Genomic DNA, 12,110 nt, shown 5'->3' on the forward strand with positions numbered 1-12,110 from the left:
GAAGTCAGAGGCACTCAGGGTCTTAGAAAACTAGAGCTGGAAGAGAAATTTAGAGGATGTCTAGTTGCTATGGAGAGTACCTGAGGGACACAAACAGTTCAGTGCTGGGCTGCTAACTAAAAGGTTAGTGGTTCAAACCCACCCAGCGATACCTTGGAAGAAAGGTCTGGTGATAGGCTTCCGGAAGGTCACAGCCATGAAAACCCTACGGAGTGAGACGCCACCCTAAAACACACGGGGCTGCCATGAGTTGGAATTGACTCCACGGCACCTGGCTTAATTGGCAGGAATACTGAGGCTTACAGTAGGGAAAGGAGTCAATCAGAGTCACACAGCTTGGGGCGGCAGCTTTTGGACAAGGCTGTTTGATTTCTAGTCCCCTGAATTATCAGCATCTTCGGGGACCTCTTGAGGGCAGAGGTCAGTCAGGGTGGGGAGTGGCTTTAGCAGTTGCAGGGGTGGTAGTGTGGGGACTCCCCATAGAACGGTCCCACCACTCAGGATTCCGAAAACCCTGGTTTCCTAATTCACTCATCTCCTTATGACACACATGCAAACGCTGAGATATTTTGGGGGGATATTAGATCCTTTCTGGTTGGCCCTTTGTTTTTCTGCTTAAGTAAATCTGTAGGGCAAAACGACAGAGAAAGTAAATTCTGAATGCGTTATGCCATCTGGTTAGCATATGTAAAGAGTAAAGCCAAATAGAATCAGGTCAATCAAAACTGCTTCCTAATCCGGTGTGACAAGACCTCAACACACCCGAGGCTTCTGTTCCCATCTTCCAGGGCCCACCAGAAAGGAGCCGTTCACCCAGCGCTTCAAATTAGAAAACCGTTGGTTATCCTACGGAGAAGCAATTGCTTCCTTCACGGCTACTACTCGGGAACAGAATCCTTTAAATTCATGCCAGTTCGATTGGAATAGTAGCAAATTTCATGGAGTAGCTAAAAAAGAAGAGCAACAGCTGGTACGTTAAAAAAAACGTTAGGCATTAATAATATAACAAAGGAAGGAAAAAAGAGAAACTTTTCATTAGGACTTTTTTGATGTGAATTTATTATTTATCTCTTTGCCAATATTCAAACAGGCAGGCAGTCATAAAACATTCAAAAAGAGCCTCTAAAACAGTCAAGGCATCTGTTCTACCTCAGCTCCTTTTAGAAATCCTGAAATCAGGAGCTCTGCGTTTATAGGACGGTGGTATTAAAAATATCGCTGTTTCAAAAATACTGTTTGAGGACCACTCCTTAGAGTTTAGTTTAAATTTTATCAGTGGTCAGGAGGCAGGCAGGCAGAGTCGATGTGAATCAGCAAAGTGCTGCTCCCAGGTTTTTGACTCCTCAATATTATTCTGTGTGCAAAAAGGGAGACAAAGCCCATTTTTGGGTAAAATTAGCATCCTGTCAAATCTCTCCAATCAAGAGCCGCATGCTGCATGTTGAAGAACACATTGTGGGCAATTTTGATATGACCCTCGGGGTCCCTGCCATGCCTGGAACTGCATCCAGTGTGCACGCTCCCTGTGGCTTGTCACAATTAACGATTTGCAGGAAATGAATAGGCCTCTTCATCCAGGGGTTCTGAGAGACTGCCTAATCCTCTGACCTGCCACCATCTTCTTTGATAAATGTCTATCCCTGAGACGTAGACAGAGAGATCCCCAAAGAAGGAATCGTCCCTGGAGCAGAGAACTCCTCAGAAGTAAAATCATTGTAGAAATAAAACAAATAAAGGCAAAACAAAACAAAAACCATCCCAGCCCTCTCCCCAGGAGGAGCTCTGCGGAGGAGCAGCAGCTGGCTTTTGGGATCTCACTTAACTTGTCTTTTCTTTGTTCCTCGGGGTGCTGTTGCCTGTCGAGGGACTGTCGTTGGTGTAGAGCTTGTGGTCCTTGATGTAGGTGATGACGGAGTCAGGGAGCAGGTACTTGACGCTCTGCCCTTGGCCCAAGGCGCGCCTGACGTAGGTGGCGCTGATGTCGTTCTGCACAGGCTCCCTGGCCAGGTGGATGTTGTGCTGGTACTTTCGGAGGATGGGCGACTTCAAGATGTACTCCTCAGGGTCGTGGCCTGCCCGGCCCACGCACACCAAGCCGAACTTCTCCACTATCTCCTGGACGTGCGCGTCTCTCCAGAGGCCGGGAATCTGGAAGGTCTTCAGGACGTCTGCCCCGCAGAGGAGCTTCAGTTCCGGCACAGCTGGAAAAACAAGGGTGGATCCCAGCAAAGTTACACGAGGGTCACTGCCAGTAAAGATGACAGCATACTCTGCCTGAAAATTTCACAAAATGCTTTCCTTGGAATGTTTCAGAATTCAAATGTCTCGGTGTTCGTGACTTAAAAAAAAATAAAAAAGCATCTAAATGAACCTGAAGCCACTTCAGGATATACAACCAGTAAACCAATTGCCACGGAGTTGATTTCTCCTCGTGGCAACCCCACGTGTGTCAGAGTAGAACTGCGCTCCACAGGGTTTTCAGTGGCTGGTTTTTCAGAAGTAAATCACCAGGCTTTCCTTCTGAGGCACCCGAGTGGACTCGAATCTCCAACCTTCCAGTCAGCAGTCAAGCTTGTTAACTGTTTGTACCACCCAGTGTAATAATTTAATCATTTTTTTAAAAAAGTTATCTGTGAAGTGTCAAATAATACAAAAGATTTTTTTCCTCTTATAACTTGTCTGTCTGTAGGTGCTGGATCCCACGGCAGAGTGGTCCAAAGTGGCTGGCCTGTACCAAGGACCCCATCTTCCATTAGAAGGTGAGGTGCATAAAGCCCTCAGGTGAGCAAGCCGTGGGCCTTGCCTCAGGCAAGTCACTGCTTCACTTCAAATCCATCTCAGAAATCCTTTCCTAACACTCTGAGCGAAGGCCTAGTACTGTTAAGTACAATCTCATCATAAGGTTAATTATAAAGTATCTTTTGATAACCAAAAGATCCCTAAGACCCTGGCTCATGGCCCTTTCGTTTCATTTTTCAATGAAACAAAGTGCTAGAACAGCTGATCAACGTGCACAATCCTTTGGAATTTATTCTCACAGGAAGATGACTGTGGTGATAAAATAATAGCTAACATTCACTGGGTGTGTGCTATGGGCAATATCATTAAGTGCTTTTTGTGTATAATCTCATTTGATCCTCACAGCAACGTTATGAGGAAGGTACTACCATTGTGCCCATTTTGCAGAGGCGGAAACCGGAGCACCGGGAGGCAAGTAACTTGCCTGAGGTCACACAGCTATGCAGAGGAGTTTGAATTCAAACCCAGGCTTCAGATTGGGCAGTCAAAACTGCAGGGCTCTGCTGCCTCCTGCTGGCAGGCATCTGTATATGCATCATAACCAAGAAGGCCTTCTTGGAGTGCTCAGGGCCAGGCTGGAATTTTCCTGACCCCGCTGTTCATATCTCTTTTGAATGGACCAATCTAAAAAGGAAAAACCAAGTCCACACAAGAAGGAAGTGACAGGATTTCTGGTCTTTCTGGAAGCCAATGCCAGCTTCAGAAGAGGACAGAAGCTGGGCGTCTAGAGCACTGGCATCTCCCAGTCACCAGGATGCTGCAGTTAGGAGCGGCTTCTGGGCTACCACCTGCTGGGGCAAACCTAATGTAAGTGTCAGTTCCGGCTCCTCTAATGGGGAAGCTTGGAGGGAATCTGGACATGGGCGAAGGAAAGGGCTCTACAAAGGAGCACTGGACTGACCATGGAACGGAAAGTGAGAAACTGGAAGCGTCACTGAGAGGTCTGAGTTCTGCCTCAGTTGGGCCATGTGCTGCTGTGGGGGGTGGGGCCAAGGCCGTTCCTTCTCTGGGCCTCAGTGTTCCCACCTATGAAGTGATGGGCATCAGACTCATTTACTTATTTTAAAATGGCAGATGTAGCTACAGGAACACACTTTTCAAGCACTTTAGCAGCCTAATTACAGATACAACAAAGGAGCTTAAAGAAAATTCTATTCAAACATTGGCACATTGATGCACACACGTCATTCTGAGTGGTGAAGAGCTAGGACTCTAGAATGGACCCCTGAGGTTCGAATTCTGGCTCTGCCATTCAATAGCTTGTGTGACCTTGGGCAAGTTACTGCTCTGTGACTCAACTTTAAATCGAAGATATGAATAGTACTTACCTTATAGGGACATTTTAGAATTAAATAAGTTCTTAAGTGTGAAGTACTTAGTACCCTGGCACAGAGTAAGTGTGATATGTGTTAACTCTCATTCAGCCATTCACCCATCTACCCATTTATCCACAAATCCATTTATTTAAACAACCATTTAACATTTATGGAGTATCTCCTAAGTGCCTGAGCTTTTGAAACCAATAAAACTGCATTTAAAACTTCAATAACTCACACTTTCACTCTTTTGGGCTGGTACTATGGCTCAAAATGTGTATATGGATTTGGACTGTCCTGCATCTGTGAGATTTTACTCTAGTTTCTTATATTTCAACTATTATAGTATAGCAAGAGACTAGTGTTTGGCCTTTCAAACAACTGGGTGGTTTCTATACCGCCCTCCTATCTGGGAGGTTGAATGATACACATTTAATTACAGGGTTTCCTGTAGCCAGGGACACATTCCCTCTGGTCCCACAGGTTAGAGAACAGAGAAAGACATTCTCTTCTGCTCCCAGTGGATTTTTGCGGGGAGTTTCCACATAACAGCATCAAGATCAGGTGCTGTTTGATTAGTTAATAACACCAGTAGGGAAAACTAAAGGACCCCTGGTGGTGCAGTGGTTAAAGCACTTGGTTGCCAACCAAAAGGTCATCGGTTTGAACCCACTGGCCACTCAGAGGGAGACAATGTGGCAGTCTACTTCCATAAAGATTACAGCTTTGGAAACCGTATGCGGCAGCTCTACTCTGTCCTAGAGGGTTGCTCTGAGTCAGAGTGGATACTATTTACTCTGAGCGCTTGCCTGGAGGGGTCAAGTGCCCCCCCACCACATCAACTAAGACGAGTCTGTGGGGCTGTGGGTTCCTACTCTTCCACGATAATACAGTACGATGGACCACTTGTGGCTACACTTGCCTCAGACCCTAGCTCTGGGCAGTCCTGTCACCTAGGCTCACAAAGGCAATCACATAGCCATTTCAAATCCGTTCAAGCCATCACTATGGCATTTTTAGACTGAGTGTTTGTTCAAATCCAAAGTACCAAGTCTGAGGTGTTGTATTTTTCACTCATAGCGGTCGAGTCAATTCTGACTCAAAGCGACCCTATATAACATAGTAGAAGTGTGCCATGGGGTTTCCAAGGCTGCAATCTTTACGGAATCAGACTGCCACATCTTTCTCCCACAGAGCAGCTGGTGGGTTTGAACCACCGACCTTTCGGTTAGCAGCCAAGTGCTTAACCATTGCACCACCAGGGCTCCTGAGATGTTGCATAATGGCTGCCAATATGGTTTGTCCTAACAGTGAGAAAGTTGCATAAGTAGAATGTTCATGGGCATTTCGGGGCTAGTGTCTTGTCTTTGAGTAGCCATGGGCTTTGAAAAGCACGTGAAGCAGAAGTGTACATAGACCATGGGGTAAGTGCCATCAGGACCTTTTCCTTCGCATGTTTTGTTGTGCTCCATCTGTGACATCAAAGGGTACCAACCTTGAGGCCAGTCAGCACGGGGTTTCAATTTTAGATCTGCTGGGACCCTGGGAAAGTTACTTAGCCTGTGAGCTTCTGTCTCCTCAGCTGCAAAACAGGGATAATAAAACCTACTTTGGAAGTTATGGCAGTTGTATGATGGAGAGAATGCAGGGTGTAGTGCCCGTCTGGCTCAGTATATGAACATAGCCACATAGGGTGATGACTGTCGTGGCACCCCACAGACACACTCAGATGGGTGGGACATCTGGGTTGAAACAGAAGGGGGCACCAGAAGGACAGCCAGGTATTGGAATTTGAAGAAAACAAAACCTGTTACTGTGGAGTCGATTCTGATTCAGGGTGACCCCAATGTGTGCAGAGTAGAGCTGCTCCATAGGGTTTTCTTGGCGGCAATCTATACAGAAGCAGATTGCCAGGCCTCTCTTGTGGTGGCACTAGGAAGGTTCGAACCGTCAACCTTTCAGTTAGCAGCAAAGTGCAAACTATCTGCGCCACCCAGGGACCGGCCTCTGCCGCCTTGGACTATTCAGTGTAAAATGGAAACAGATGAAGTGCCCACTCTAGGTGGGTGGAAAGGGGAGCCTTCAATGGTTACTGTGCTGTGCTCAGCCCATCAGCCAAGGGCAGGACCATCCTTCCCAGAAGACAGACGGACAGAGTGGAGCTGAGGTGTCATTCATTATACAGTGTCACACCCAAGCCGCCCAGAACTCAGCAATCTCCAGGACTTGGTGGGGGAGTCCAAGGAGGGCTGCAAATCACAGGAGGAATGGGCAAAGCTGGGCTCTGGCTGCCAGAAGATGCTGAGGTCATCATGTAATCTGCAGCCGCAGAGCGTAACCGCACACAATAAAATACGCAGTATGCAAAATGGCCCTCTAGAAATATGTCACTAGTAACATACATGCCAGCTCATCAGAAGCAAATTAGGCTGAGAAAAACCCCACCTTGCTTTTTTAAATGGCTGTTCCCTGTCCCCCGCCCCCCCTCCTGCTGCAGATTACAAACATGAAATTTGTAACCATTATGGAACATATGAAAAATATATACTTCAAGTAGAAAATAACAATCATTGATAATTCTGCTTCCTAAAAAAAAAAATCACTATTTTGGTATATTTTCTTAACATGCAAATAGATATGAAAGTATATTCACCTGCTTTTTCTACATACTTGAAATGACAACAGTACTGTAGCTTGGTTTTTCCACTCACCTCATAAATATTTCTCCATTACCTTGAAAACATTTTGTGTAGATTCTTCATCGTATGTATACAGTATAATTAAACATTCCTTATGTTTAAATATCGAGGCTGCTTTTATTGTCTGCCATTGAAACTACTGCTGTGATAAACATCTCTTCTTTTTTGCATAAATCTTTGTTTCAATTTCTAATTATTTCCTTAGTCAGATTCCAAGAAGGGGTATTTATTGATCAGAAGGCATGAACATTTTTAAGCCTCTGTTATATTTTGATAAATAGAAAGGCCTACTTTCTTTTTCTGTTTAGAATTTTCAATCCATTTTATTCATAAAAGCTAAAGAGCCATTTTACATCATGCTAACGATATATGACTGAAATGACTTGAAATTCATAGCATCGATAATTGCTACCACTAACAGTTATAATAATTTCTGAAAAAGAATGAGTAAGAGAAAACTATTTTTCTATCAAACATTCCCAATTTTTCAGATGTTTTCCTGTAAAACATATTTTAAGGAGTTTGCGAAACCACAAAAATGCTAACAATGGGTAACCATAACGTCACCCATATGTGTACTACATCTATTTACTGTTATGATTAATAAGATGTACATATATGAAAAAAATTAAAATCGAAAATAAATTTGTCACTCTGAATGTTTCTCAATCACCAGAAACAAAAAAATGGAGCTACTCTTTCATTTGTTAAAGGTGTAGAGAGTCTGTCAGTTGCTTTAGAAGAGAACAAAATGAGTAGGATGTAGGGCCTGGACAGAGAGAGAGGGGATAAGGGACAAACCCCAATATTATAGTGTCGAGTAGAGTAGGGTAAGAGCCACTAGAAAAATAATGCGGAGTGAGAAAGGCCATCCTAATGAAGGTGGCTGGGACCAGTTTCACAGGGAAAGTGGGTTCTGATTGAACCCCACAGGGGAGGAAAGAAGGGGTAGGCCAGGCAATGAGCTGGGATTCTGGAAGTGTCTGCAGAGAGGTGAAGCGTGAGAAGCTGAGCTTGCCCGCTTGACGGTCTCTCTGGGCATCACTTTGGCTGTTCCCTGCTCTCACTGGACGAGGCTTCAGCTTCCCCAATGCCATAGAGTACCCACCCTTACCTATTTCCTGCCTTACCTAGGCTGTCACTTTGCCCAGAAATGGGCCCAGCCCCAAATAAGCTGCTCGTCCTGCTAGTCCTGGTGCAGGGGTCTCCTCTTCTGGGAAACCTTTCTAATCCATGCCTGGGCTCCCAGCCATTCAGGGGCCTGTCTCCCCAGCTCTGGGCCGGGGTGGGGCTGGCTGTCTCTGTTCTCACTCAGCCTGAGCTCAGAGCCTGGCCAGGGAGGTGCTTAGGGAGCATCTGCAGAACACTGTTGGGAGGGACTGCTGAGGCAGAGATGACAGAGAAAGGAGGCAGAGGCTGAGGATGGAACCCCGTGCCACGTCATGGCTGGGGGCCAATGAGAAGGAGCCCATGCAGCAATGGAGGAGAGACAGAGACCAAAGGAATATAATGAATGTTATACAAGTGGATTACAGAGGAGACATATAACTCCTTCTTTCTCAAATTCCTATTCTAATTCATAGTTCCCAAAACTGGCTGTAAGGTCAATCCCCAGAGCACTTATTACAAATCTAGATTCCTGGGCCCCACTCCCATTCAGGAGGTCTGAGGAGTAGCCTGGGAATCAGTGTTTTTAACGCGTCCTTGTGAGTGGTTCTTTGAGCAGCATCTGGGGACAGCTGCTCCAGGGCATGTCAAGAAACTTCGGCCATTAGGGTCCGGTGGCATTTTCAAGTCCTTTTGGAAGAGTGTTTCCCAGGCTGTGTTCTGGGGAACACTAGGTCTGAGAAATAGTAATATGCACTAAAAAAAGGAGGTCCAAAAGTGATAAGAATCACTGCAGGCTATTTCCTTTTCTTGTAGAGTCCCAGTGCACATGAACCCAGTAAAGGCTCCGAAAAGTCCTGCAGTAAAGAAATTATTTTAGGGTTGTTTGACCTTGGCCTTGCCAAGCCCTTCTGATCTGGGAAGTATTGTGCCATCAACCAAAGTTGGGAGCTCCGGTGGTAGGAGCTGGAATTCTGGCCCAGTGAGCTCAATGACTCTTTGCTCATTCCCCATCCTGCACTCCTACCATGCTATGCCTCTGTTAGCTTGCACGCTGGGGCCCCGGGCACCAGAGTGGACATTAAAGAAGAGAAACTGATCTGACATCACGGTCAACAAGGTTCCACCAAACACTAGGAGTTGGCCACAGGGTAGAAACCCAGGGTTACAAATTAAGAACATAATCCAAATCGGCTTTAAATTCCCTTAAAAATAGTTTCCCTCATCTGTTTTCATAAACCATTGTGTGAAATGTGTACAGTGGCTATAAAGGGTTAGTCTCTCTGTTGAAGTTTTATAATGGCACACTGTGTATTCAAAAAGGGGGAGGCTTTTAAAAGAACCCCAGCATCACTCACCAGTTTATCCCTGTGTGGCCTTGACTGTAATCCATGTCACAAGTACAAATCACAAGGGGAGGTAAGCTCATTTGGGACAGGAAGTGCCAAATTAGCATAATAATTTACAAGGGGGTATTGGTAGTAGATGCTTGTCTAATCCGACCTTTCAATCTCACTAAGTGTCTTCCATCCAGGCAGGCTCGATTCCTCATCTGGGTCCGGAGGCCTGGACTCAAGTCCCATGGCTGTGACTGCCCTGGTTCTTGCAAGAATGCCTGGTACCTCACCCTGTACAGACAAGAGGGTCAGCACCCACCTGCAGGGGCTGGGGAGACTGGCTTGTCACCAGGGCCTTCCGTCTGCGGCAGGGATCTGAGCAGTTCGCTGTGGTGATGCCTGTGTGGAAAACATAGAGCTCAGGCTGTGTCCATCCTCCAGCCCCCACAGCCACCCAAGGGCTCTTGGATTTTAAGTCTCAGCCTGCTTTAGTTCACTCATTCCCCAAATATTTGTGGAGGGTCTCCTATGCGCCAGGCACTGTGTCATGTGCTGGGGTAGGAAGCAGACACCACCCTGGTCCTCACGGAGTGTCCTGCCCAAACAGTTCACCGCCTTCCGAGAGATCTGCGTGAAAGCAGGGAAATTAGCATACCCCTACTCTTTTAACGTTTTCTTTCAATGTTCTCACTTTTTAATAAAGGAAGACAGTGTTGAGTAGTGGTTAAGGACATGGGCTATTAGAATCAGACAGAACTGAGTGAAAATGCCGCTGGGTTCCCTAGTCACGTGACTTCAGACCGTCTTCTTGGAGCCTCGGGTTTTCATTTGTAAAGTGGGGATAATAACACCTACTTTCTAGACTTTTGTGACAGCAAATGAGCGAATGTACACTCAGCACTGGCACAGTGCATGGCCTACAGCTAGCTCTCATAGGGTGTGCTCTCTGGTGATAAGCTAGTAATTTAGAACTCAGTAGACGAAGGCCAAGAGTCAGGGTTCTGGAGCCAGGCATTCGGGGTTGAGTCCCTGCTCGTCTACTGGCTGCTGTGTGACCCTGGCCATTTCAGGTCTCTGTGTGGACGTTTTCTCATCTGCAAAATGAGGAAATACGATAGTAGCCACCTCCAATGCCGGTTGTGAAGATTAAAGGAGTTAAAGTACGCACAGCTAGTTGAACAGTGCTCATTCAATGTTAGCATTTAAACAGGATTATAGTTAATACCATTTTGGCATGCCCAGCTTTTTAATAATCTATCTTCTGCAAATAGACACTTGTACCTTTTTTTTTTTTTTAAACAAAAACAGGTAATCAGTATACACTTTTTCTCCTATCAATTTGATCTTCTGTCTCCCATTTATGTATTATGTACCTACTAAGACCTGTATTTGGGAGAGAACAATGCCTAGTGGAAAAAGCATGTGCTTTGCAGCCAGAGTGAGTGGGTTCAAGTTCAGGCTCTACTGCCTGTATGAAGGTGGACAAGTCACTAACACTCTGGGAGCCTCACAGACCTCATTTAATTGGGCGTGAAAATATGCACCAGTCTTATCTGTGCAGAAGAAGCACAAGCTGTAAGGTGCCCGGGAAGTAGCCTGATGCTGCTTATTACGGGGACGGGGTGCAGCGTAAAGGTTAGGGTCTAGAATTAGACTGCCCGGATTGAAATTCCGATTCCAGCTAGCAGCTGTGGAATCTTGGGTGGGCTCCTTAAGCGATGAGTCTCCAGTTTTCTCATCTGTAAAATGGGGATAAGAGTACCTAGTCCACAGAGTTGTTGTAGTTGTTGTGAGAACTGAGCGAGGTGATGTACACAAAAAGCCCCCAATAAAAGCAGTTGTTATTATTATCATTAAGGAGCCCTGATGGTGCAGTGGTTAAAGCGCTCGAACGCTAACCGAAAGGTTGGCGGTTCGAAACCACCAGCAGCTCTTTGGGAGAAAGATGTGGCCTTATGCTTCCGAAGAGATTTACAGCCTTGGAAACCCTATAGGGTTGCTATGACTCAGAATTGACTTGATGGCAGTGGGTTTGGCTTGGTTTTGGTGTTATCATTACTCTCAGTCTATTCCTCTCTTCCACCCCCTGCCCCGCTGACTGTGAACAGGGATCCCATTTTATTCATATTTATAGTATCTTAGTACCTAGGAAAGGATCCACTGAAGGCTGCTGGATGCAGGAATGATGGGAGTGGAGGAGTAAGTACATTTAGCCCAGGTCAAAGTCCTTCCTGATGACCTCGCCTGGCAGCTGAGTCTTCTTAGGGCCTGGCTGGACTCTGGCTGTAATTACTGTCTTATTTTTTGCTCTGGTTTTGATGAGTTTCATCTCTGAGGATACACTCCTGGGTTGGTCTGGGCTTTAGTGTCAGATTGAGGTAGGTTTGAGTCTCACTTCCACTTACTAACTATAGAATTTAAGTATGTATGTTATTAACCCTCTTTGAAACCTCTGTAAAATGGGGCTAAATCCACCTATCACCCAAGGTTGCTGGGCTGACTAAAAAAAACAAAACCAAACCCGTTGCCGTTGAATTGATTCTGACTCACAGTGATCCTATAGGACAGAGTAGAATTGGCCCATAGGGTTTCCAAGGAGCAGCTGGTGGATTCAAACTGCCAACCTTTTGGTTAGCAGCCAAGCTCTTAACCACCATGGCACCAGGGCTCCACTAAACATAATAAATGTGAAAGAGCCTGGTATTTTCACATATAATAAGTAATGAATAAAAGGTGGTGCTTGGAGGGCGGGGGCCAAGATGGCGGACTAGGTGGACGCTACCGCGGATCCCTCTTGCAACAAAGACTCGGAAAAACAAGGGAATCGATCACATACATAACAATCTACGAAC

The 12,110-nt window shown here is 45.8% G+C and overlaps 1 protein-coding gene across 1 annotated transcript in view; it reads right to left on the reverse strand.

Moving 5' to 3' along the window:
* Nucleotides 1-271: 271 nt before the first annotated feature.
* The window catches only part of NMNAT3 (nicotinamide nucleotide adenylyltransferase 3), a 133,348-nt gene continuing 121,509 nt past the window's right edge, over nucleotides 272-12,110 (reverse strand). Inside the window, exons 4-5 of the mRNA XM_010596010.3 lie at nucleotides 9,578-9,657; nucleotides 272-2,201 (exon numbers count right to left, since the gene is read on the reverse strand). Coding sequence (XP_010594312.2) covers nucleotides 1,819-2,201; nucleotides 9,578-9,657 — 463 coding nt within the window. The 3' untranslated portion in view covers nucleotides 272-1,818. The remainder of the gene's footprint in view (nucleotides 2,202-9,577; nucleotides 9,658-12,110) is intronic.

This window comes from Loxodonta africana, chromosome 23 (genome assembly GCF_030014295.1).
Source record: "Loxodonta africana isolate mLoxAfr1 chromosome 23, mLoxAfr1.hap2, whole genome shotgun sequence".
In the NCBI taxonomy this organism is placed as follows: Eukaryota; Metazoa; Chordata; class Mammalia; order Proboscidea; family Elephantidae; genus Loxodonta; species Loxodonta africana.